Raw genomic sequence first — 27,227 nt, 5'->3', positions numbered from 1 at the left:
ACATGCATCACTTCCTGTTGGTAGAAAAAGCACTGGTATGTTAATATTTAGTTCACTAACCTGCCAAACTCGCACCATCAAGATTAGTGAATTGTCTATACCTTCTAATATTAGTGTGTAGTACACAATTAGGATTTCTGTTAATCAAATACTTGCCTTAAAGATGGATAAACAGTAATGTGAGAATTTAGAACACCCCATGAAAACCTGTGTTTAATATATTTAAACATCTGGACATTTGATTATCATTTGAACAATATTGAGATATTACAGTAATATGAAAAAAACAAAAAAAAGTTAGAACACCCCACATTTATTACAACCTAATGTGTAGAATCAGGTGGACAACATCAGCTGCAGATGACCAGAACATGGTTAGAGAGGATTCTGGAGGGGCCCGTCTTACCTAAACCTTTTAATTGGTTTGCTCGTGATTGTTAAAGTGAGTGGTAAAGATCACCATGGGCAGATCCAAAGAGCTCTCGGAGGCCTTCAGAAAGAAGGTTGTAGACACATATTAGTGCAACAACTACAAACATGGCCAGGTCAGGCCACCCTAACAAGTTCAGCTTAAAGCAGACCACAATGTCATTACTGAACCCACACACAGGTTTTACCTCAGTTGCGGTCAAAGTACAGCATATCTACCATGAGAAAGAGACTAGCTTGACCATGGAAAGCGTGCAAGGGCAGGAAAAACTCAAGGGCAGGATTAAAGTTTGCCGGAGAACACCTGGACCAAGACCAGAGCAGATCTCAATTCTCAATCTTCTTGTCTGTACTTGTGTTATGGTGGACTTGTGAAACGTCATCAATCGCAGCCCAAGTTCTGTTCCATTCAGAAACCTGCCTCTTGCCAAGTACGGCGCAAGTGCCTGAATGTGTTCTTGCTTCACAAGAGTTATCAAGGATGCATCAGGAGGGGACTTGTTTAGACTTGGGGCAGCCAAATATCCCAGACACCACACTGCTGTTCCAACTGCAGAATGACCGTACGTGCCCTCCTGTCCCCGGGAGTCCTGTTCTTTGCCAAGTATGCTAGTCCAACCATGGTGTACTTTGTTGAGAAATGGGGAAGAACTTCTATACTTTCTATATTTATCTTCATTTACTTACTTCATTATACTTCATACCCTTCAGATTCTAGGCTTTCATTCATTTTGCTTTAAATTGTCCCGTCAGCACATGCCCAACTTAGAAATGACCTCTGGACAAAAAGTCCTTAGCAACTCCACAAAGACAGCCTAGCAATCTTTCAGTACTCTTTATGACCTGTTTTTCAATATAGTAGCCTGTGTTTAGAGGTTTTACCAAGAAAGCTGAGGGCATGTTCCAGTGGAAACAGCAATGGAGATACAGCCCCAAGTCCACTTCAGCCTGGAATTCACATGAACAAACCCGGTGACCTCAAAACACAGGATTAATCCCACATCATTAAATACAGCCATGAGAAACAGTGCGAGCAGTGGAGTGCATTTGCAGAATTTGTTTTTAATCTAAGAAAATTAAGCCAGATTTAATCAACTACTAGGTTGGAAGTAGGCCTGTAACCATAACTATTGTCTTGGATAATAAATTGTCATTTTTAGATAAAATATTTATATTATTTACAATATAATTGCATTTAATGCAGCTATACCCTTTTAAAGATGAATAAAACTTCAACAAACTGGCTTATTCACACTAATAAGTTCGGCTCACTCAATCTGTTTAAAGCCAAAATCCACACCAGAGCTGTGGAAGGAGACCTCGTCTCTCCACTGAAGCACCGGAGTGATGTCAATTTAGATATGTGACCAAGCTTGGTGTATTACCATTGTCCTATAAAGATGACCAATCACCTTTTGTGCTGTTAGTGGGCATGTTCTGCTACTTACTATACTGAGTGAGGTACTCTCAGTGTGTATCCGGTTAGTGGTGTTAATGCCTGTACTGTGTCTCCACCAGAGGCTCGTATGTTTTACACAGTAGCTTAGGCTAAGATTGAGTCAGATATGGTAAGAACTGACAGGCTAACGAACAAACAGCGGAATCCAACACTGGGTTTCTGAAGTCCTGAATGAGATCAGGCGTGGCATGCATGATGGCCGGTAACCTTTCTGGGATGCTTGCTGTTTTACAACGGATGTAACGCACATGCATTGCAAGGCTGATTTCATTGAAAAAGCTACAAATGTCTGTACAGTTTAAGTTAAGCGTGTGAAAACAGTAAAACTGTTCCACAATAATATGGGTAAACCTTTGGCAGTTAATCTGCGGTTCACATGCATGTCAAACTATTGGGCTGCTCGGGGACGTTATCTCGCCTTGTGTAAATGGCTAAAACAACATCAAGGTCAGCAAAACTTATGTCCATATATTGTGGAATAAGTCGATAATGTAATTAACGTGACTGGTCTAATTGGAAGTGCAAGAGCCTGGAATATTGGCTGATATAAAAAGAGGACTAGGACTAGAGGAATGCGATGGAGAAAAACTGAGAATAACAATGGTCAAGTGTGCTGTTCCACAGTCTGCTCCTGGTGACGCATATCGGACTGCTGGAAGCTGTGTTGGAGGATCTCTAGGAGGAGGTTCTTAATGTTATTTATACATTAATCACCATCAAAGTCAGGGCCATAAAAAGCAATGGAGAACACAGCACACTCTAAAAGGTTCTTACATGGTTCTGGGGATTCATGTACAGTTCTAGAAAAGCCTTTACTTCTTAAAGAGGCTCTTCAGCCTTTAACTTCACACATTTCGTTCTTCACAGACCCAGACATGGTTCTTCAATAGTAGTAGTTCTTAATACTTGCCCTTAAGCACATTTTGGAGTCCAACTATTGAGCTAATTAACAAGCTCGTCCTGAGCTGAACTGGGCATGCTGGCACTAGGAAATCACTACAACATGCAGGGCAACGGTACTCCAGGACCAATGCTCTTGGTATTTCCCCAAAGATTCCTTTCTGACATCGCTATTTCAAAAGAGTGAGAATTGGCCATGGAGTCTTTTGCTTCCAAAAGGTTCAGGGCTGGAAGTCACGGTGCATTGAAAAGAATAGCTGACCATACTAATCAAAAGCAGTTTATCAAACAAAGACGGTCATTGGAAACACTGCATTACTCTGCAAAATGTGAGCAACTGCCCAGAAAACGAGACAGAGGAAGGAAGGGGAAGAATGTGAAACAGAAAGTTCTCCCAGCGTGAAAGGAGGAATGCTGACAAGTGCCGGAGCGGTGTGCCAGGAACACCTGAGAAAAACAGGAAGATCAAAGAGGCACGGTTCAGCACTCAAAGGGCATTTCACTATAGGGATGCTAATGCACACCATGCAGCACTTCGGTTTACTTTAGGCAGGAACCAGAACCTTAATAAGAGAAAAGATTATTTATATCTTTTGCATTTTAGACAGTTCACACAGTTCATTATAGCCTTTTCCAACCTGAACACACTGGAACAATCTTTGAAACTATGGCTTTTAGAGATGGGAAACACTCATTTTTGGCCAAAATGCCGGATCAACCAATATTTCTCTAACTTTGCCAATTCTAAGAGCTGGTCAGATCATATTCAGCAGCTCTGTGCGAGGCTCCTCGGTCAAATGGCTCTGCAGTTCCTTGTTGAACCACTAGTTGGAACAATGGAGTTTGTGAACGGCTGCAGAAACCCATAAAAGACAGTGTTGTACTCCACGCTGTGTGCTATATTGTGTGCTTTTTATTTATTTATTTATTTTAGCATATCTGACTCAAACTGACTTAAATGTGGAAATCAAACGCACCTTATGATGGGAGCAGAGTAAAGACTCGAAATCCAAAAATCAATTACCCTTCTCAAAAGGACATGACTCAGCCCAGTACAGTCTCAGAACACAGCAGCGCTAACAAACACCAAAATACAGCAGCAACAGTTGGAAAGCTTGGGTTTCCACTTTGAGCTCCCTCAGGTGGTGCTCCACGTTTCACGAGGTTGATTGAGAGATGATCCCCAATGACACTACAAAAGCCTTGCACAATGATGCAGAATCACCAAGTTTGCCTGGAGAGGTTAATATAGCACCTAGCCTGACCCTCAAGCAGTATCTGCGATCGGACAATCGCACTGAAAGACAATGAACGTTTGGTAAGGCCCCTAAAAACATTGACCATTAACATCATGCTGGACTAAACGCAGGCCAACTGTTCAAAGGCCAGAAAAAAGAGCTTCTAGCAAAGGAATTCAGAAAATCCTGGATCTTTCACTACTAGAGACTACAACTCAAGACTGCCATTAAAATAAAGACAAAACAACAACACTTAGCTGACCATGCATCACCAAGTTCTGTAATCCCTGTTCATCAGAGGAATCTAAAAGATCCAAACAATGCCAAGACTCAAGACTGGTCTAAAGAGTCTTACAATCTGTCTTTGTTGCACAGCTGCCAAGAGCAGCATCTACTCCCAATATTCCCGACACACACTACAGCATGATCTCTCGTACGTTAGACTTAATGAGGGTGGAATGTATGTCACGCTTAGGCTCATAACTGCCCATAATGACTTCTCCACAACAAAATCTCCTGCTGAGATCTGCTCTAGCGACGGTTAAACTGGACAACACCCGTATTTTACAGAAATTTCCTTTGGCTTCCCAGAGGAAGCCCAACAAACGGGCAGCTTCCTAGGAGGACAGGACTATGAGGAAGTGGGTCTCTAGAGCTTGCACATGACCGTTATGGTGGTTATCTCTATGCAAGATAGCACACACTGAAGCTTCAAAGGGACTTTGGAAACTCTGGGAGGAGTTCAGCGCAACATCTCAGGACTGCCAGGAAAACTAGATTAAACTCGATTACTTAATTTATGTTTTTCAAATCACAGATTTAGATTCTTAGGAAAACAGCAGTGCTTACTCAGCAATCAGCATGCTTATACTGCAGATTTGAAATTACTGCTAGCCTTTCTTAGTAAGAAACAATGCCTGACAGATCCTCCCTTATATGATCACCACAATCAAACCTTATACTTGTATTAAAACTTTAAAACCCCTGGGAACCTAAATCTATGATTTCTTTCTATTTCAAAGTGAATCTGGCTCCTCAGGGCCCCAGGTGTAACCCTACAAAGTATGTCTTATGAAGTTCTTCCTAAAGTCTAATAAATGTCTGCAGCATTTCATCAGTATTGCTTAAGCTATAGCTAAACCTAATGCCAGGACGACAATGGCCACACACACCCTGCCGTACCGGCACAGTGCGTAGTCAAGCCTCCGCTAAATGGTCCGGTGAAGCGTAGAGGAATGGGACGAATGAATGGGCACGCAGGGCAGCTTGAGCTGAGCTTGTATCTCTATATGGGCTGGTAAAATCTGTTCCAGATATCAGAACCTCAGTAAACCCAAAAAAAAATAATAAATAAATAAAAATAAATAAATAATAAAAAAATTTTTTTCACAACTTCTGTCTCAAAGCTGTATGCATTGCCATGGTAACAAAGAAAATTTTGTTTGTCGGGGATTGAATGCAGTCAGTCGCATACGTTCATTAGAATAATAAGACCACACCCAGAGCGTTCGCAGAGAGGTTGGATAAGTGTGTTTTGGTGATTGTGGTTGAGGAGTGTTGATTATATTTCTGTTTGGGTTTTCTACTTCAACTCCACTGAACTCGTCACTGAACACCCAAGATTAGCTTTATACAAAAATAAATAATTCCATATATCAAAATGTGTTTCCAGGGGCTGTAAGGTTTTATTTAATAGCATGGATCATTATTGATCACTTGTGTGTATTTTTATAATCTGGCCTTTTTCAAAAATACTGTTCACTCAGTCACCACAATCTTCAGGAGAACTCTATAGAATCTCTATATAAGACAATCTTCCATAAGCTACATGCAGTTAAAACCCAGCCTGAAATCAGAAACTGGCCGGCAGGCATAAAACACTGCCTCAACTAAAGCATAACCTATGAACACACCCCACACCCTCCATTATTAAACACTACCCTAATCCCAGAGTAGTCTGATAACCTACATCTTTGCCTTGAGCAAGTCTTAGTTCTTAGTCCTCAGTGCAGAGAGTCTGACTTTTCCAGGAGTGTTAAGATAGTTTCTCGGCTCAGAATAGCCAGGTTTCACATTTCAGCTTCCAGGAGGGTGTGATCGTACAGCCGTCCACCAGCCTAAAGTAGGTGAGAGCCAAAGCCTTTGAGTCACACTAGTGACGGCCTGTAGGAAATCACAGAGAGTGTGTTTTAGGCTAGTAATATTAAAAACACAAGCACTACATATACATTAATCATGCATCAGCCCAATACAGTTCAGAAATTTCAGAACTTTGAGAGTTGCAGATCCAGAACTTTAGCAGATTCATTTTTTCAAGTTTTGAGTCTACATTTCTCTCCAGACGTCATGTTTGGTCTTCAGCCTACCAGAGGAAGCTCACCCGGTTGTACTGTAGATAAAAGTGACAAGAAATTTCCTGATTAATGGGACTTCCTGCCTCTGTATTTGCAATCCTTCCCCAGTGGAGATCAGATAAATATGAATGTGGTTCGGCCTCCATGTTCACAACATAGATCAAATACTCCTTTTTCAAACTGGAGGGAGCAAATGAAAACCGTGGAAATGCCTTGTTTGTTTACTTTGGAATTCCATGTTTCCAGGATGTTGAAATGGTCTGAATGTGTGACCGCTAACTCTAAACTATGCGCCTGAAGGGTGAGAATTACAATGAAACAAATAAGAGCTGTGGTAGTCTCAATCTTGATATATTGAATTATTTATTTATTCATGTATGTATTTACTTTTGTATAAAGCTAATCTTGGGTGTTCAGTGAAGAGTTTAGCAGAGTTAGTAGAAACCCCAAACAGAAATATAATCAACACTCCTCAACCGCAACCGCCAAAATACACTCATCCAACCTCTGTAAACGGTCAGGGCATGGTCCTAATATCCTAATGAATGACTGACAGGTAGATAACCTGGTGTTTTAACCACTCTGATTACTAAATATAAGGCAATAAGCACTCCTAAAGTTGAAGGAAACTGATCGAAATCTGCTGGAAAACAATTCACTGCAGATTCATCCACTGACATGGTCACTGCAGAATTCACAGCCAGCTTGGACAGTCAGAAAGGTCAGTGCTCATCGAGGCTTCCTCATCTTTTTCTGGTTGCTTCCCATTAGGAAGTGTTGAACAAAGACAACTACTTTCAGTAGCAGCTTCCCTACTGTGAACTTACTAATATAACTATGATCTGCAAGACATCAGACAGGTCTTGTGGGGTGTATGCAGTGGTCAGTACCCATCAATAGTGCTTCAAGCACGGACAACTGGTGAACCGGCGGTCATGGGCACCCAAAGCTCACTGATGTGATCCATGGAAATCTCACCTCATAACTTACAGGGCTAAAAAGATCTGCTGCCAATGTCTTGGTGCCAGATTCCACAGGCCACCTGCCTTGACCGTTTAGCGTCGTTTTTATGGTGCAAGGCAGGAGGTTTTAATGTTATGGCTGAACTGTGTATATGCAGTGCGCATTTTACGTCTCGGAGAACTGTACTGCAATGAAATCAACTCTCACCAGGTCATGCGGCAATAAAGCAATTCAACCGTCCAAGCGCCCCATCTGAGATCCTGGAACAGAACAGGAACATGACGGAGCTGGATTCCCTAGTTTGGTCACATAATGGGTTGGGATACTGACCAAAGTCAAATCAAGTAGGAGCGGCCAGTGCTCCACAAGGCATAGCCAAACTCACAGACACAGACAGTATACTCAAAATTTAACTTGACAAATTTGGCAGAAATTGTTATCCCCGAGTGACTCTTTGTACAGCGAGTGTTTGCCTAGACAGAGAATCGAATCCCAGTCTGCCATGTGAAGCGATACGGTATAACCTACTAGGGCTGCATGACACTGGAGAGAAAAGCTGACGTTCTAATATATTTTCTATGATATATCTATAATGCGACATTAAAAGTATAGAACTTTTTGTTTACCAAATTTAACCAGAAGTCAATGATGAAGATGTCATGATATTAATAATGCACTCGGTGCATCCAAGACAGGAGTACAATAATTATATTGGCCAGATATAATAACCAGGATAATAATCAGAGAAAAACAACAATCACATACTACTGCCATACCCTTACAGCAGGTCAAGACTAATACCAATTAAAATGCTGAATTATTTAAGCGGTACTGTACATCTTTATCAACAGGAACTGATAAAACTGGAATTACTAAGATGGCAATTACAAAGCAGGAGCTAGGGCTGGGCTAGCTGGCATTAATAAGGGCAATGTTTTGACAAGTACATATATTACAATATATTAAGATACTGTAAGAAAGACGATATAATGCTATAATGCCACCAGTATATGCCTAAAATCTGACTAAAGTAAAAGTTTACTCTTCATCCAACCTGAAGACTATGCTGTTCTCTAGCAATCAGGGTTTAAACACAACACAAAACGATCCACCGTCTGCCACCAGTCTTTACATGCAAACTATAAATTCAAAATCAATACTGAGAATCAATACAGTATCACAAAAGATAACACTGCTATACTCTGAGGTCAAATTCTTACACCCCTGGAATGGGGTGAAGTTACTGACACAGCAATTAAACTACATGGGGGGGATTAGCAGCCATTCAGTACAGGGTAGATGTTTATTTATGTCTTGAACCCTTGATCCCTTTCCAGTTCTACTCATATTTTTAGTAATGAACCGCTATATTTACCCATAAAAACCTCCACTGGAGCCAAAAGCAGATCAGAGCTGTACAGTACATGGTACTGACCAAGCATACTCACTGCACTCAACAGAAGGTCACTCAGTCCACAGGGACCCCTACTTCCTTATCAGTATTGCACTATATAGGGAGGGACTATTTTGAATTAATGTTGGTAAAGCATTATGCTGTTAATGGAAACTACTACTTCTACTGCCCTCAAAATTATGCTTGATTTCCACTTAATGATACAGACACACACGGTGGACAGTCTTAACAGCACCGTAGTTGCAAGTCTAAGCGATAAGCCGAGTTTGATTAAAAGGGAGAGCATGCAAACCTGGATGAGCCAGTCTATTAAACGCTCAATTCAATCTTTGTGAAAGGACCAGTTTATTTAGCTAGAATACACTATATGGACAAAAGTATTGGGACATTGCTGTGCAATTATTGTTCCTTCCAAAATTAGGGGTAAAAAAAAAAAAAGGAGGGGGGGGTTATCCTGCTATCCTGTGCACTCAAGATATAAGGCTTTACTGGTGTCTGTGCTGTAGTGTTTAGTCTGCTAGCTAACCCAACACAAGTCGATTGACTTAGCTCTCTCAGACACAAGTTTATGAGGTTTTATCATGTCAGTAGCTTAGCAGTAAGTCAACAGCAGCTGTTTTGAGCGGTCATACTTGGTTGAGCTGTTGCGGAGATAACCAAGCAAAGGCTAGCTAGGATTCGGGTCCGAATCCCGGCCAATGCAGCAGTTGCCAGCTTTTGGGGCAGTGGTGGCTCAGCGGTTAGAGCGCCGGGATATCGATAACAGGGTTGTGGGTTCGATTCCCGGTCTCGGCAAGCTGCCGCTGTTGGGTCCTTGAGCAAGGCCCTTTACCCTCTCTGCTCCCCGGGCGCTGGAGTTGGCTGCCCACCGCTCTGGGTGTGTGTGTACTCACTGCCCCTAACACATGTGTGTGCGTGAGTGTGTGTTCACTACCAGATGGGTTAAATGCGGAGGACACATTTCGCTGTACAGTCCACACTGTACAGTGACAAATACGTGCACCTTTACCTTTAAAGTGGGCTACAGATCCAGGACGTTCTCTTTGTCTTTTGGTCAGCCAGACGTTCTTCTGTTGTGAGATAATTGTTGTCCAGCTAACTAAGTTAATGCTAATCAGCTTCTCTCTCCTGATTCAGAGCAGTTAAACATTTCCAGTGGTTGTCAGGCTGACTGTTTAACACTTATTAAATGACTGGTGAGACATAGCTCAGTGTTCACTTAGTTGGTCAGCCTGTGAGCAAAGTGAACTTTAAAATAAAAGGTCGAGATTGTTCAGAAGCCACGTAAACGTAGAACCATCTGCACTACTTGCAAAGCTTATGCTGCTCCCCACTCTTGGTAACACCGTGTACTGCACTAATATTTTGAGACAGCATGACGGTATAAAAAAATAATTAAAAAGTGGACACCGGCCAGTGGACTAGCTGGGAATCCTGTTTCAAGTCATATCAGAACTTATTGCACTTCCAAGCCAAATATGTTATAATGGAGAGTCTCTGAGGTAGCTGAGAAAAGTGGGAGTAGTGAAATGTGATAAATTAATATTTAATTAATTCAATTATATGATTTAAAAGGCTTAAAATGACCAGACATAGGAATCAATGTCAATGTAGTTTATATAGTTAACTGCAATACTCAACAGGTCTTACTGAGGCACTGAGAAAACACTGGCTGAGAGCAGAATGGCTTCATCCACCATTATCTCATTGAAAGGCTATAGGGCTCCCACAGGAGCTTACAGCTTTCCACAGTGGGCTAATATTCTAATTGCGGCCTTCAACACAGAGCCAAAGCGCTCCCTCAGCGTGTTCCTGCGAGTCTCTCCTCACGGCGGTGGTAAAATGCCTCTACAGGTCTGACAGATCTACACCGGACGCGACTGCACAGCCACTCAGCTGGTGTATTTTTGTCGTCCTGTCCACCAATACCCAGGACGGCCCTTATAAGTCAGCAGCACAGGCCAGGGAACAACTAGTTCTGTAACTGTTCCACTGCCCACAGGAGATGGAAGAAAAGAGTATGTCCAAGGGAAAAAAAATCAGACGGAAACGTTCTCGACGCGGCTCAAGAACGGCACAGATAAAGTAACACGCTGGCTTTCTGAGGAACTTCAGGAGTGACTCATGAACTTCTTCATAGTCTATGACATTGGGCTCAATAACAGCAGAGAAATAGACTTCTCAGATAAACAGACACAGTTTGGACCAGTTTATTTAGCTAGAATACACTACATGGACAAAAGTATTTGGACACTGCTGCACAAGCATTGTTTCTTCCAAAATTAGGGGTAACAAAACAGGTTGCTGAAGTAACTGTCTCTGCGGTCCAGGTAAGACTTTGTACAACATTCTGGAGCATTCGCTGTGTGGATTTGATTGCATTCATCAACAAGAGAGTTATCAAGGTCGGAATGATTGATGATCACCACCCCACCTCAGACCAAAAAACTCTAGAGAGCACAGTTCTACTGCTTAACAGCTCAATGCTGGGGGGCTTTATACCCTCTAGCCCACGCCTGGCATTAGGCATGGCAACAATAGGCACATGCTTATCTGCTCCTGAGAGTCCTTTTCTATTGGCAGTACTTAGACAAGCTGTATGTGTGCATTTGTACATCTGTGCATCTGATTCCAGCATTCCCCCAAGCTTCTCTGGCCTTCATTTGCTTGGTTAAACTTGTTTCACAAGAACTAGAGACCCAACTAAATATCTCTTACTCTATTATCTGTAAACAGCATTAATGGCAACACATGATCTGCACTCTTTTTGTAGCCATTGCACAGCAATACAACATTAACCCACCTCATTTATTCCATCCATTAGGTGCCTTGCTCAAGGGGAGAACATTCAATTCCACATCAGCTGCAGCCAGCGGCCTTATCATTTGATCCTCAGTGGATTATCACACCAGCCAAAACAATAAACAGCTATAATAATCCTGCACTGTGGAGCTAATAAGCTGCCAATGACAAACTTGAGTCACAGCCTGGTAGGTTGCATTTGCTTTGTGTGGGCATCTGGTAAGAAGCGTACAACTTATTCTGTGTGGAGTAAAATAAATAAGTTAATAAATAAACCCAAATAATACCTTAAGCAGAGGTACGCTACAGGTGGCTACACAGAAATGACATTTGTGGCATACATACTACGGGCTGATGCTCTTATGCAGAGCGATCTACACTGGACTCCCGTTACACAGCCATGAGAATGTAGCATTAGGAGTCTGGCCCAAGGACTCTTCAGCCACATTCACACGGTGCCGGTGTGGGCAGTGCGAACAGCAAAAAAACAAGCAAACACTGAATCGGACATGTGCAGTTCTGAATTGGGCCGCTTTCCTATGTGGAATTATTATCAGATACATATCCAAATCGTGGGGACACCAATCAAAAAAAAAAATTGGAAAAAGGGAAATGGACGAATCACTGCTCATATGCAGTTTCAGGAGCATGCACTGTTCAGAGATAGGTCAGATACAGGTCACCTTAAAAAGAAAGTGAGATTTAGGCCACTTCAACTGCTGTGAACGTAGACTTCCTGGTGTAGCATGGTGTGCTTGCCTGGACAGACTCGAACCCTAGTCTGCCATGGTGGGAAGGTGGTGGTGGTGGTGGTACATGCTACACCAACAAACAACCTGGAACAAGGAACTCCTTGAGCAACTTCTCATACATACAACTGCAACTGTACTCATCAGCATTAGCTAGGCCTCTCCTTTTGGGATCCACCTGGTTTTAAATATAACGCTGAAGCTCCAACACAAGAGGTGTGAGAGCCAGCCGAGCATTGCAGATGCTGAGCCAACTGAACAGAAGGATCTGGAACTGCATGTGGAGTAAAAAAAGGACCAAAACTACACACCTTAAGGTAAAAGTAAAAGCAGGCCTGCTATCATCTGAAGGCACTCAAAGCAACCGTAACTGGTCGAGGGCCACCTGTGGAAATGGAGATATAAGCAGATACACCACCAGAGGAGCTGCCTCACCTCACTGATCGAAGGCCGGCCAGGTGAAAGCATCAAAACACAACCGACACGGAAGGAACTCCTACAATTTATAATCAGAAACACATTAAAAACAAGTAAACTCAGTAAACGTAGCTTCATACCACCCAAGAGAACACAGACAGCAGACGCACCACCACAGTAGCTGTAAGAGCAGCTGCCGGACCCCACTGACTGAGGCCCATCCAGGGAAGACATTAACACACCATGAACACAGGAGGAGATAAATGTGAAATAAAAAAGGGAAGTTTGAAGAAATTAGAGAAAACTATGCAAATCAAGCAAAGGTAATCCTCTAAACTCTACACCACCACAGGCCACTGCTACTGTTACTGTACACCAGCACTGTATAAGAGCAGCAGCCTGGCCTGACCTGGCCTGACCTCCCCCACCCCCCTAATCCAGGTACCCAAAGACGTTACACCTGACCTGACCTCCCCCACCCCCCTAATCCAGGTACCCAAAGATGTTACACCTGGCCTGACCTCCCCCACCCCCCTAATCCAGGTACCCAAAGATGTTACACCTGGCCTGACCTCCCCCACCCCCCTAATCCAGGTACCCAAAGATGTTACACCTGGCCTGACCTCCCCCACCCCCCTAATCCAGGTACCCAAAGATGTTACACCTGGCCTGACCTCCCCCACCCCCCTAATCCAGGTACCCAAAGATGTTACACCTGACCTGACCTCCCCCACCCCCCTAATCCAGGTACCCAAAGATGTTACACCTGACCTGACCTCCCCCACCCCCCTAATCCAGGTACCCAAAGATGTTACACCTGACCTGACCTCCCCCACCCCCCTAATCCAGGTACCCAAAGATGTTACACCTGGCCTGACCTCCCCCACCCCCCTAACCCAGGTACCCAAAGATGTTACACCTGGCCTGACCTCCCCCACCCCCCTAATCCAGGTACCCAAAGATGTTACACCTGGCCTGACCTCCCCCACCCCCCTAACCCAGGTACCCAAAGATGTTACACCTGGCCTGACCTCCCCCACCCCCCTAATCCAGGTACCCAAAGATGTTAAAGCACAGCAGAAACCCTAAATATCTCCAAATATCTCTCCAGCAGCCGCAAACCCTGCTGAAATATCCAACACTGCACTGGATCCTACAGCCCACAGCTGCAACAGGACACCTGCCGGAGACACGCGATAGCCCAACACACACACCGCGGTGCATTTCACTACCGCAGCCCTGCTGGAAGCTGTGTTTTGGGAAATATTAGCTAGATAGGACATTAACTCGAGGGAGGGCTACTTACCACTGCCTGGCTCGTTAGTGGGTTCCCCTCCCGGCGACAGCTGCTACTCAAACCCACGGTGTCTGCCTCGCCCGCTGCTGTTTATTTACATATATATACATATATATACATATATATCCGTGAACTGCTTCCCAAACTTTATTAGCGTTTATTTGAAACTAGTTTAAACCCAAATGATCTGTTTCTGGGACATTCCCCTGTCCCTCTCTGTCCCTCTCTGTCCCTCTCTGACCGTCTCTCCGCCTCTCTCTCCCAAGCCGCGTTCGCTCACAGCGCGTGAACCTCCACAGAACTTATAGTGAAGGGCGGGGCTTAGGAGGAACGACGGCCAATCATAAGCACGGATAGAGTTTGAAGGCGTGTCCTGCCGGCCATTGAGCTCGCAGCGTGAGGAAGGCAGTGTAAACATGAGAAGATCTGCTGTTCATAAATATTTTATTATTTAACATTTAACAGTTTATAGTGAATGTAAACTGCATCCAAGTTAACAGCAGGACATTTACTTATATTTAAAATAAAAATACAAATAAAAAAATGCACGTAATTAAAAGTTCCTAAGTGGCATTATCTTACAATTACTTATGAAAAAATACTTGTAGCATATTTGTTTTAGCCCATGATAAAGTAAAAGTATTGGTTTGTGCCTCTGTGAAATAATGCCTCCAATAGAAGTGAATACATTTTTCTAAAATCTCCAATGAGCTTACAGTGCAAGACATGCAGTGTAAACATGAAAAAATCTGTTGCTTATGGATATTTTATTATTTATTATTTTATTATTATTAATGTATTATTTTTTTTATAATTTATTATTATTATTATTTTTACAATTATTTATATTTTTTAGTGAATGTAAACTGCATCCAAGTTAACAGCAGGATATTTACTCATCCCCAGACACATAATTTATTTAATTAAAATAAAAAAAAGTAAATTAAAAGTTCCTAAGTGGCATTATCTTACAATTACTTATGAAAAAATACTTGTAGCATATTTGTTTTAGCCCATTGATTTGTGCCTCTGTGAAATAATGCCTCCAATAGAAGTGAATACATTTTTCTAAAAACTCCTCATTAAGAAACTATCCTAACTGTCCTACAGTCCAATGAGCTTACAGTGCAAGACATGCAGTGTAAACATGAGAAAATCTGTTGATAAAATTTTGCTCCAAAAGTTCCAAAGAGACATTAGCTTAGGATTAATAATAATAATAAAAAACATAGTTTATTGGTATTATCTCGTGAAGTAAAAGTATTGATTTGTCTTGTTGAGGGGTGTCCTACAGCTCAAAGTGTAAGAAATGCAGTGACGACATGAGAAAATTTGTTTTTTATGGATATTTTATTATTTAACAGTAATGGATAGTGCATGTAAACTGCATCCAAGTACACAGTAGGACATTTATTCATCCCCAGACACATTTTTAACATTTTGCTAAGTTCCAAAATAGCATACAAATAGCATGAGCTTACAATTAATTTAGGAACAAAGCCTATTCGTATGAGCCCATGATAAAGTAAAATTATTGATTTATCTGTGAAATAATGACTCAAATAGAAGTAAATATATCTCTCTAAAACTCTAAAAACGACTTATTAAGCAACTTATAAAATTGCATTTGTCCTTGATAGTACATCCAGCATCTATACATAACACACAACCAACATATTAGAACTACATTAAAATAAACTACAGTCACACACACACTCTCACACACAAACAAGTAAGGGGGCGTCCACGGCAGCTCAAGTTTTATTGCTACACAGCAGCTGTCATTGGAGAGCTTCAGGTTCCAGAGACACGTCCCTCTGAGAAAGGACACGAGGCCTGCATAGACGTAGGCCTCAGCTTCCATGTATAAAAGCTAATGTACAATTACCGCCCACTGTTTTAGAAAGACCTACACCTCTGTTCTTCCACTCACTCACCCACATCATGAGCTCCACCGATGTTATAGGTCACATTCAACGTTCATTCATGCATCTGCTTATCTGCTTGTCCTTGTCAGGGTCACAGTGGGGCTCAAGGCAGGAAAACACACTGGATAGGCCACCAGTCAATCGCAGGGCAACATACACACACTCATGTACTCACACCTAGAGGTAAATCTGTTATGTGTTTCTAGGAGGTGTGGGAAAACCCCAACGTTAGACAGATGTTTGACTTTGAATGCCACATTGTGTGTAGGTTAACATTATGACGTTGGGTTTGGTCACCATACATGTTCCCAGAGGACATGCCCATATGGGGCCTGCATGGGTATCCCAACTGTGAACCAGAAAGGTTTGTCTATGGGTTCTATGTTGGTCCCACAAATGAATGCCCACCAGGGTCAGTGACCAGGGAGGGACTAGGAAGGGTCAAACATGGGCCTGGGGTCAAGACAGGACCTATGTGAGATTAAGGTGGGCTATTGCAATGGGACCTATTTGGGAAACCCAGTAACAACACATGTACAAACCCACTCAAACCCACATAAGCCCACGATCCACCCTTAGAGCCCCACATGAGCATGTCGGCTGGGTGTGTTTCACATCGCAACCTACTTTCAACCAGATCTATCAACGTTGTTGGCCAGCTAGGAGTGACCAGAGTGAGGATCAATCCCATCACCCCAGGACCAACCCCTGAAGTACCTTAGCGGTAGCAAACTCTCACTTTTGAGGACAGTGGACCATTCACAACAGCCTAAAATGGTCCTGCATGGTTGGGGTTTCTAATGGGCTCTAATGGGCTTTAAATTTAATGCACAAAATAGTTAATCACAGCATTTATTGGTCAAAATGTAACATGTAACACTTGCTTTGGAAGAATCTATGCAGCAAAACCCTGTGTTTTCGAGGACAGAGCTGTGGTGTAAAGAGAACCTGTGCTCTAGCACCATCTACAGGCCAAGGAGAAGAAGTGCAATTTTATCTAAATAATATTTAATATTGGAATTTTTATTATGACCACATTAACCAGCAATCATGTCCTTATTGTATGATAAATTGTGGAAGGATATGAATAAAATGCAGTAATTAATTGTCTATTTATCAAAAAATTAAAATATAAAATATTATTATTAAAATTTGAGCTCATATTATTACTAAAATGAGCTCAAAAACAAACAAAACTGACAATATCTACCACTAAAAACATTGAGGATTTAGTGTAAAATGCTTGTCTTGTGGAAAGAAGTCGGGAATGGAGCTCTGTCTCTTTAAAAACGTGGCTGATGGTGGAAGCCAGAAGTCTTTTTTCCAGCTTTTTTTTTTCGTCCTCAGTCAGTTTCCAAATAAACGAGCCCAGGCTGAGGCTGTGATCCAGGGCAGGATGGAAGGGCTCGGTAAAGACAGTCTGCTCCTCGCCTGTTTGTCGCTCTGGCTGGCCTTGGTGGCAGTTCAGGGGGCTCATGCTGACCCTGTGGAGCTGGAGGTCACTGTGGCTCGGGGCCAGATCTCCTTAAACGACATGCTGAAGGAAGTTGAGCAGCTGATGGAGGACACGCAGCACAAGCTGGAAGAGGCCGTTCATCAGGTAGGAGGGAGATTTTTGAGGATTATTTTATTAAAATGATGTAAATAAGTTTCATTTTTACAGTATTTTTATTCATGTGTATAATGCAGTTTTATATTAATTAGTATTGTAATTTTTTAAGAATATTTGAAATATTGTGAATGGAAACCAACACTAATTGGTCTAATTTGTTATTTAAATTGTGGTAATAAAAATTTTAAACATAGCATATTTAAGAAGCCACCTTAAATAAGAAGCCACTGCTTTCGTCTCACCACATTTAGATGGAGAACGAGACATCCAGGGATTTGTATGGTTACAATCTGCCTACCATCTACCAGAACCCGAACCAGAACACAACAGGAGCCAAGGTGGGCGTTCACACTGACACACTGAGGCAGAACCGAGACGATGACTGTTTCTTAAAACCTTGTATGTCTTTGTCTTTGTGTCTGGGGGTGGGTTATAATCTGCCCTATGTTCTTCCTTGATGGTCCCCTGAATGCTGATTACCTCCAGTGTCATTCGGCTTTAGACTGGAGAGCAGATGTCTTGGTCAAGCCGGCCCATACAGTCCATAATGGACGTCTGCAAGTTATTATCAGTGTGTTTTCAGCTTTGCTTTCCTTGTTGATAGCACCTGGGTTTGTCCTCTCCAGGCAGCAGGCGGTCAGACAGGAGATACCCCCTTCAACAATACCCTCTTTCAGGATGGCCGATGGAACGAGGTGGACCATGTGAGTACATGCTTAGTATTAGAATGTATAAAGTGTTTTATTTAATAGTTATAGTTATTTTCATAAATATGTCTAAAAGAATGACAGCAGCTGGTTTTCTATAAAAGAGCCATTAGCTGTAAGATAAGAGTTTAATGTTCTGGGTTTTTTTTTTTTACATTGACACTGAGATGATATGATATGCAGCATTGATTCACATTTTTAGACGCATTTGGTAAATATTAATAGTTATTACAATATTTTTAAAACTCAGTACAGTCTTTATAATTCAGAATTGTGCTGCACTGCATCCAGTAAAACAGGACTGATTACATTCATTGTAATGAAATGTGTTGGTCAGTTGGTCAGCGTTTTTTAAGCACTGACGAAATCCACCACAATAAAATAGAAGAGCTTATGGTGTCTCACAATAACAACATTTATCTTGATATAATAAAAGTATTGCCTGTTTTTGGCTATAGAGGTGGAAGTGTCGGTGTGTATGTGTATATGTGTGAGCGTAAGTGGCCAGGCAATCAGCAACTACAGCACTGGCTCATCAAAGTGTGTGTATATATATATATATATATATATATATATATATATATATATACATATGTAAAATGCTTTTCTGGAGTAATATGTTGTTATATGTGGAGACTTCAGTGATGTGTGGTGATTCATTTTTCCTTACTGAATAATTAACAGTAACTTAATTACTACAGAAAGTTTGAATAACTTAAGGTGATTATGCCAAACCAACTAAAAAATGAATACTTGAGATACACACTCAGTTTTTCTAGTGAAATATGGTGACCTTTAGGGTGGGCCTTTTGTTTGTGCAGCACAACCTTGATGAGTAAAACTCACACCTTTCCCATTGGCTCCTGGTACCATCTATTTGCATACTCACTCAACGTCAGCGTGTAGTCATCCCCCCCAGGCTACTTTCCATGCTTCTGAATGTGGCTTGATGTTGGCTAGATGCTAACCTAAAGTGGGCAGTGTCCACTAAGAAGTATGCCATCAGCGATTGGCTGCTTAGTTTTGTACTGGACCTGATTCAACTCATCTGTAATTGCTTGGGCTGGTAGAGCTATTAGAGCAGGGAGATTAGTGAACAGTGCTGGACTGTGCCCCCGATTACTTTCCCCTGCAGTCCCGTTGTGAAGGCCTCTATTTGAGTAACTACAACTCACTTACTTTACTTAACTACATCTAACACTTAACAAGCACATTAATTGTACTCAGATCACTTTGTTAATTAAACTCAAATCTTTTGAGTTATTAAACTTAAATGGTTTAAGGTAATTGATTTTCTCAAACCAGTTGAGTTCATCAGCTCATTAGGTTTCTAATGTATGTGTACTAATGCTAATAATGCTGTATGTTGTGAATGGATAGACTTCTGCCGTATCAAAACTTTTACATTCACATTTAGGGCATTTAGTAGATGCTCTTATTAGATCCCTCTAAGCTTAGACTCTACTAAACACAAGTCAATATGGAGACCATAGTACTCTACTCTTCACCCAAGTACTCTCAGAAGAGGAGGGTCTTCAGTCTGGGTGTGAAGACAGTGAGCTGTTCGGACACACAGGGAAAGTTCGTCCACCACTTCGGTGCAGGACAGAAAAAAGTCTGGACGTTCGTCTTCCATGGATTTTAAGGGATGGCGGGTCGAGCCGAGCCGTACTGGAAGGGCTCTTGGTGCAGACTGGCTTTTGACCATCACCATCAAGTACGGAGGGGAACCTTCTAACTCTGTTGATATCATTTGAAAGCGACAGAGGTTTTGTTGCGACAGAGGTTTTGTTACAACAGTGACGAAATCTGTCTCATGAGGGAGGCTGTCGGGCTGACATAAGTGTTACTGAGTGTGTGTGTGTGTGTGTGTGTGTGAAAGCACAGTCAGTCATCTGCTAATACTTGCTATTGAATCTGTGTCCGTGCTTTGTAGAGCTGTGGGCCGCTGGGCTGAGCTGCTGAAGGGCAGATGGTTGATGTCCGGCCTCTTTGCTGTGTGCTGTCGGCACTCAAAAAACTTTCCGAACATGAGTCACACACTTGAGCTCTTACCCCTCACTTGCTTCTCCTAGCTAAGAGCCGTGTCTTTGCTTGTAAAGTGTAAGTAGGATTATTAGGGCTAGGAGCATATTTTTACACTACAGGGGGAATTTTACTGCCGTGGCTTTAGAAGGGAGTGGTCTTAGTCGTTCCTGCGTGTTCTGACACTCTTACACAGCTCTCATAGTATCAAGTATTAGAAATGATGAAGTTCCCAACCAACTGGGTCATTCGATACAGCGAAGGAGGCAGTAACACAATACCCACTGCTGCCAGTGAGCGCAGGAGCACGTTGGTTTTCTTCCACAGCCGGTAGTGCCATTAGTGCTGTTTGTGGCCGTGTTGTGGCGTGTCTGCTGGCAGCGGCAAAGAGCCTGGTGGGATTAGACACACTGGAAGGAATGCATGGAAAACTCACTCAGTGACTGTGGTTGGGACTCGTGGCACTAATAACCCTGCCGTGATGCCATTCTCTACGAATCTGCTAGCACTGCACTCTGCAGCACTCCTTTTCCATTCTGCTCAGTTTATTATTCTTGTAGCTTCGTTTACTTTTCTCATTACCTCTGTTGCAGCATGAGTTTGTGGGTGGGTTTGGGGGTATACACTATGCTTTTCTATGGAGATTATAACCCCCTGTGTCAGGGAGTGAAGTCAGTATTTAGAAAGCGTGTCTGGATGCTTCTGGGCATACGCAGTCTGAATTCCCTCACTGACACAGGGGTTTATAATCTCCATAGAAAACCATTACCAGTACAATGGGACACTCTGGCACAGCCACACATGAGCCTTAGGTCACCATGCCCAGTGTGAAGTGTTGTCTAGAGAGGTATTAAGCCTTTCACACTGGGCTGTGGAGCAGCTTGGGGTGAGTTGGAGTGTCATTTATAATGATCTTGTGGCTTTTGGACATAGTGTAGATCCCAAGTTAATTTAGAATAAGACTAAGTCTCTCTACGTTGTATTTCGGTCATGTAATGTGTGCTTTCCTTCAACTATACCAGGGGAAAAATAAATAAACATTGCTTTTAGTTCAAACTGTAGTGTACTAAAATGACTAAAACATTGCTTTTGATTAATGTAGTAAATTAGAACTTTGCTTTTTGAAACTTAATAAAAGCTGTAGTGTAGTAAAATTACTAAAACTTTGCTGTTTAGTGACTTAATACAAACTGTGTTACAGTACAATTACTGAAATATTGTTTCTTGGCAGTTTTGTTATTGCAGTAAAATTGCAGAAATTTTCATTTTCAGTAATTTTGGTTAAACTGTACTGTACTAAAATGACTGAAACCAGTACTGACCTGTACGTTTTAGTTATTTAGTTGAAGTTGTATTAGAGTAAAATTGTTGAAACATTGGTTTTCAGTAACTTATTTGAAGTTGTATTACTAAAACTATAACTGAAACTTTGTTTTTATTAATAACTGAAGTTTAAAATTGCTGAAACATTGTTTTTGTTAGTAATTTAGTTGAAGTTGTATTAGAGTAAAATACTGAAACATTGTTTTTAGTTATATATTTTAAGTTTTATTAGAGTAAAATACTGAAACATTGGTTTTTAGTCATCCATTTTAAGTTTTATTAGAGTAAAATAATGAAACTTTTGGTTTTTAATAATTTAGTTGAAGTTGTATTCGAGTACAATTGCTGAAGCATTGTTTTTAAGTAATTTGTTTGAAGTTTTATTAGAGTAAAATAATAAAACATAGTTTTTTTAGTAATTTAGTTGAAGTTATATTAAAGTAAAATTGCTGAAACATTTTTTTGTAGTAATTCAGTTCAAATTGTACAGTGGTAAATTATTAGTTAAAATTAGTATTGTAATAGAATTACTGAAACCTTGTTTTCAGGTGTTTAGTTGAAGCTGCATAATAGAAAAATGACTGAAATCTTGCTGTTCAGTAACTAAAACCCTGTACTGTAACAGAACAACTGAAACATTGCTTTTTAGCAACTTTGTCAAAAATGATGACTGTCCAAATTAGCCCAGTGTGGCTTATGGAGACCATCTGTGTAAATTACTACTCGTTGGATGGCTCATTTGACTTGTTCTTTTTAATCCTGAGCCTTTAGAATGGACTGAACTGAGAGCTGTAGTTGAAGGAGTTTTGCAATCGCTGTTTTGTTCGTTCTGTAAATGGAGTTTGATTTACGGGGTTAGGATGTGTGGGAAACATTTGCCAGACTACAGTTTTTGTATCGAGTGACTCATTTGGAAAAGCCTCCCACACCAGTCTAGACTCTGCAGCTCTAGAGGCTGCTTTGATCTGGGCTGCATGGTGGCATGGTACCTCCCTGTAACAGCTCACAAACTGCATGAAATGAATCAGATGCAGGAAAAACACACTGTATCTCAGCATGTTTCAGCTCAGGGCTTCCAAAAGTGATTCCAGCTGATCTGATAACCCCTCCACACGGCCGCGAAAGCAGAAAGGTACTGTGAACTGGGCAATGTGGTATTTATTTAGATTAGACCGGATAAGTTCTCATACAACTGTGAAAACAAGGAGGAAACAGTTCGGGCCCACCTGGTTCAACTTAATAAAGTGGTGTTGGATCAGGTGTGTTAGCTTGGGGATCCTGAAGCGGAGATGTTCATGGAGTGCTGAAGAGTGTAGTTTATAATCCAACACATCTGGCTCTGATCTGATGTTTCCATGTTAAATTAGGATTGGATGTAAATTCAGTGTGTTAGATAACCAGGCTCAGGCCCTGCTGCAGTGTACTGCTGTTTCTCAGTATGGGCACTAGGCACTGTATCCTTGCTATTCACTATGTAAAGGATGTAGGTTCCAGTCTTGTGGTAGAAAAACAAGTCAAATCATCTTAAACCTGGTTAAATATCTATTTCACATTTTCAGATTATTGTAGTAATATTAGTTAATATTATTTCTGGACTATTTCTAGGGTTTTGCTTGTTTTTTGCCAAGTGAAAGTGTTTTATTTGCCAATTGTATCCATTTTCTTATGCTGGTTGTAGTTGAAGAAGGTTTGTACTCGTTGTTTTGAAACTTACACAGAAGAAAACAACATCTAAACATCTATAAATAAGATTCACAGTCTTAGAATCAGGGCCGCCAACTTTCTTAAAAAATGTGCAGTGAGAAATGACTGAAACTTTTCTTAATAACATGTGTAATAGAACTACTAAATTAATTTGATTGAAGTTGTATTATAGTACAAATGACTGAAACATTGTTTTTTAGTCATTTAGTTCATAATGTACAGTGGTAAAATGACTAAAATCTTACTTTTTTAGTATCTTAGTTCAAGCTGTATTGTAATATAATTACCAAAACCTTGTTTTTAGGAGTGTAGCTGAAGCTGCATAATAGTAAAATGACTGAAATCTTGCTTTTTAGTGATTTAGTAAAAGCTATACTGGAACTTAGTAAAAACTACATCTATTTATAGATGTTTCTGCATCTAAACCTTTATTATGGAGCTACATAATCTTATAATCAGGGCTGCCAGCTTTCTCAAAAAATTGTTTGGAGTGATATTCAGGTTGGTCCAACCCAGAATGCACTGAACCAGGGGGATGTGGCTCACTGTCACTCCTTCAGAAGGGTAAATGATGCTTGCCATCAGCAGCCACAGTCAGAGAGAGCACAACAGGCCTTGCTCTCTCTCTCAGGGGTGGGTTGATGGCACTTTCTCCCCACATCACTCCTAGCCGTTGTATCGGAGCTGGGGAGCTCTGCTTTCCTCCGAGCGTGCTGGTGACCTAGCAATGCCTAGCATCAGCGGCAGTTGGAAAGGAGGCGGTGACCGGCTTCGCAAGTGTCGGAGGAGACATGTGCTAGTCTGCACCCGCCTAGTGTTGGGAGCATTGTTAGTGGAAAAAAGGAGCTCACAGGGACGGGGATTGGGTAATTGGCCAGATTGGGTAGAAAACGTGAAAAATAAATTAATAAATAAAAAAGAAAGCGTGATGAAGGGTCAGAGGGTACTTTAGAGGTAAGTAGTTCCTTTCTTTCTGTATTTATGGATGGTTCCAGGCAGTTGTTCTCCATAAAGGGTAAAAAAATGGAGAAAAGTGGTTTGTGTTAATGGGGGTGGGCTGTTGTACTGAGTGTTAGTCCCTCTGGAGTTTTGTTTGGGTGGACAAATGCTACATTGGAATTTCCTGAGTTGGGAGTGTAATGGGAGAACACACACAGACACATACACAGACTAATGAAAGCCCTACTGAAGCCCATATTGAAAGGAATGTATGTGTTTGTATATATATATATATATATATATATATATATATAATCTGTGTGTGTGTGTGTGTGTTAACAGTGTTTGCATTGTGTCTCTGTAGGAGTGTCTAATTGATGAAGACTGTGAGCAGGGCAGCTTTTGTCTGTACAACATTAGCAGCTCCAAGTGCATTCCCTGCAAGTCCACCAACACGGTGAGTGAGTTTCCAAATCCGAAACACTGCGTCCCTTTTTCATGGAATTTACACCGCGTCTCCGCCCATGTGTGTGTTTACAGGAGTGTGTGAAAGATGAGGAGTGTTGCGGAGAGCAGCTGTGTGTGTGGGGTCTCTGCGTGCAGAACAAAACCAGAGGACAGTCAGGCACAATCTGCCAGGCCCAGAGCGACTGCAGCCCGCAGCACTGCTGCGCCTTTCACAAAGGTAACACTCTCGTAAATTCATACACTCTCCCAGATTCACTGTTCACTTCTACAGATGGTAGAGTAGCTGATAGGCAAGTAGACAGAGAGGTAGACAGGTAGCTAGTAGGGAGAAGTAGATGGTCGGACAGGGACATAGATAGAGAGGTAGTTCCTTAGTAAGGTACAGTAGATACATGGCTGGATAGACAAGTGGGAAGTAAGACAGGTAGATAGTCAGACAGATAAATAGACCGATATGTAGGTAGACAGACAGACAGACAGGTCAGAATGCTGAATGATCACCACCCACCTCATCCTGAACTCATCCATTCAGCATTAGATGGAGCAGAGAACACAGTTCTTCCACTGCTCCACAGCTCAATGCTGGGGGGCTTTATACCCCTCTAGCCCACGCCTGGCACTAGGCAGCATGGTGTCAATAGGTTCATGTTTATCTCCTCCAGAGAGTCCTATTCTATTGACAGTACAATACTTACAGGTAATTGGGTAATTGGTGATCTAAATTGGTGAGAAAACAGGTAAAAAAAAAAAGGAAAAGCAGGAAAAGCAGCAATTCTTGGGGTCGCACGATACCACTTTTTCATGACCGATACTGATAGTAATCAGGGGCCAGATTCACAAACATTTTTTCTAAATATCCTTAAAAAAGATTTATAATTTAGTGCCTAAAGCCCTTCATCTCTAATCTAACTTCCTATAAATACCTGCCTTGTACCTTGTGTACGGCAAATCTTTGCAACCCTCCGCCACCCCGTCACCTCCCTTTTAAATCTGCCATCGATCATTCCTGACTCCACATATCAGAGGAAGGACTGGCTTCCTACAGCAAAGCAGAAATTCTCCCTCTCTCACTTACAGTCTTTTCCCAAATCATCAGGAGCCGTACTTTAAGAACAATCTTCACGAGTAATCCTGATCCCAGGCTACTTAAATATGTTGATAGACTATGAAGACATGGTTACGTAGGGTAAGTATTGCTGCTTGTATGTGTATCTGCCAGCCAAGCTGGCATCCATGCTAGAGAACAGCTCCCACCCCATGCATGAGACTCCTGTAGTGACAGGCTGCTTCACCCTAAGTGATCTTTCCTTCCCTCTGCCGTCAGACTCTACAACCAGCACCAGTACTGCTCCCAGCGGACCACATACACACATACTTAAACTCCACACAGGTTCAGGGAATAAGGGTCCCTCAATGTAACAATACAATGTGCAATATATTTCCATTTCCAGTCCCCTTCTCATGTGCAATTAAGGGTCAATTTGCAATTATCTGTAAATAATCTGTAATAATAATAATGTTTTTCTATTATTTATATTGTATATATATATATATATACTGGTAATTTATCTACTTGAATGTCTTGCTATCCCATTGCTGCTGTGACACTGTGAATGTCCCCACTGTGGGACTAATAAAGGATTAGCTTATCTTATCTGAGTTACACTGATCCAGCCTTTAGGGTAATGGATTGGATTATGTTTTTTTTTTTCCAATATCCAATCCAGTGTGTTTGATGTCTGATGTAACAAAAGCATCAAACAAAGGGTGCATCTTATCAATGTTTGTTAACCCCAAAAACCCTAGATTAATTATTGTACAGTATTGTGTAATTGGCTTAGTTTAGCGTGTTTTGCGGCATCCCACAAGGTTCTATTTTAGGGCCTGACTGATTTTGAATCGTGACTGTAGTGTAGTGTAGTGAAGTGTATACGTACTGTAGATAACTCAAGGTTTTAGGGGTTTAAAAATGACTCCCAGACTTTTAATGTAACCTGGGGATAGAACCATGGATGGTGCTTATGGTGGTGTTTGTGCTGCAGTGCTTTTGATGAAGTCTCCAAATGACTGATTTAACGAATGGAAGTTGGAAGTGGGTGTGTTGGAGCAGGGGAATGAGGGAACTGTGCAGGGCTGGAGTTACTGCAAGGACCAGGGTTGGAAAAACATGTGGTGTAAAACACTGTAATTTGATTCCACCCTCTGCAGTAATACTGTGATTGATGAAGTCTGACATGCTGAAACCAGCCAAAAGCCATTTAAACTGGACAGAGGGGTTTTTCCCTCCTTCTTCTCTTTAAAACGATGCAGTTGTTGTCTGGGGAAGGAAACTGGAATGCTATGCAGATTTACACTCAGAGTCCAAGCTCTGTGCATTAGCTTTTCATTCGCCAGCTGTAGTATTTCCTCCTGACAGATATGCAAATGTTGAACCACTATTCAAAGTGTGTGTGTACGGCTCACACTGCGGCCCGGAGCTGTGGCCACAAAACCACACAC

The 27,227-nt window shown here is 41.6% G+C and overlaps 2 protein-coding genes across 5 annotated transcripts in view; one reads left to right on the top strand and one right to left on the bottom strand.

Moving 5' to 3' along the window:
- Positions 1–14,254, bottom strand: part of mical2b (microtubule associated monooxygenase, calponin and LIM domain containing 2b) — a 75,498-nt gene extending 61,244 nt beyond the window's left edge. For all 4 annotated transcript variants that reach the window (XM_072662928.1, XM_072662925.1, XM_072662926.1 and 1 more), the window contains exon 1: positions 14,032–14,254. The gene's annotated coding sequence lies outside the window, so the exon portion shown is untranslated. The remainder of the gene's footprint in view (positions 1–14,031) is intronic.
- Positions 14,255–17,316: 3,062 nt separating this feature from the next.
- dkk3b (dickkopf WNT signaling pathway inhibitor 3b) overlaps positions 17,317–27,227 on the top strand; it is a 14,351-nt gene continuing 4,440 nt past the window's right edge. Inside the window, exons 1-5 of the mRNA XM_072664152.1 lie at positions 17,317–17,550; positions 17,814–17,900; positions 18,189–18,266; positions 24,625–24,717; positions 24,801–24,945. Of these exons, the coding sequence (XP_072520253.1) occupies positions 17,347–17,550; positions 17,814–17,900; positions 18,189–18,266; positions 24,625–24,717; positions 24,801–24,945 (607 nt within the window). The 5' untranslated portion in view covers positions 17,317–17,346. The remainder of the gene's footprint in view (positions 17,551–17,813; positions 17,901–18,188; positions 18,267–24,624; positions 24,718–24,800; positions 24,946–27,227) is intronic.

Source organism: Salminus brasiliensis, chromosome 19, assembly GCF_030463535.1.
Source record: "Salminus brasiliensis chromosome 19, fSalBra1.hap2, whole genome shotgun sequence".
Classification (NCBI taxonomy): Eukaryota; Metazoa; Chordata; class Actinopteri; order Characiformes; family Bryconidae; genus Salminus; species Salminus brasiliensis.
Note: the sequence above shows the minus strand (reverse complement) of the source record. Positions and strands in the feature narration are given on the sequence as shown.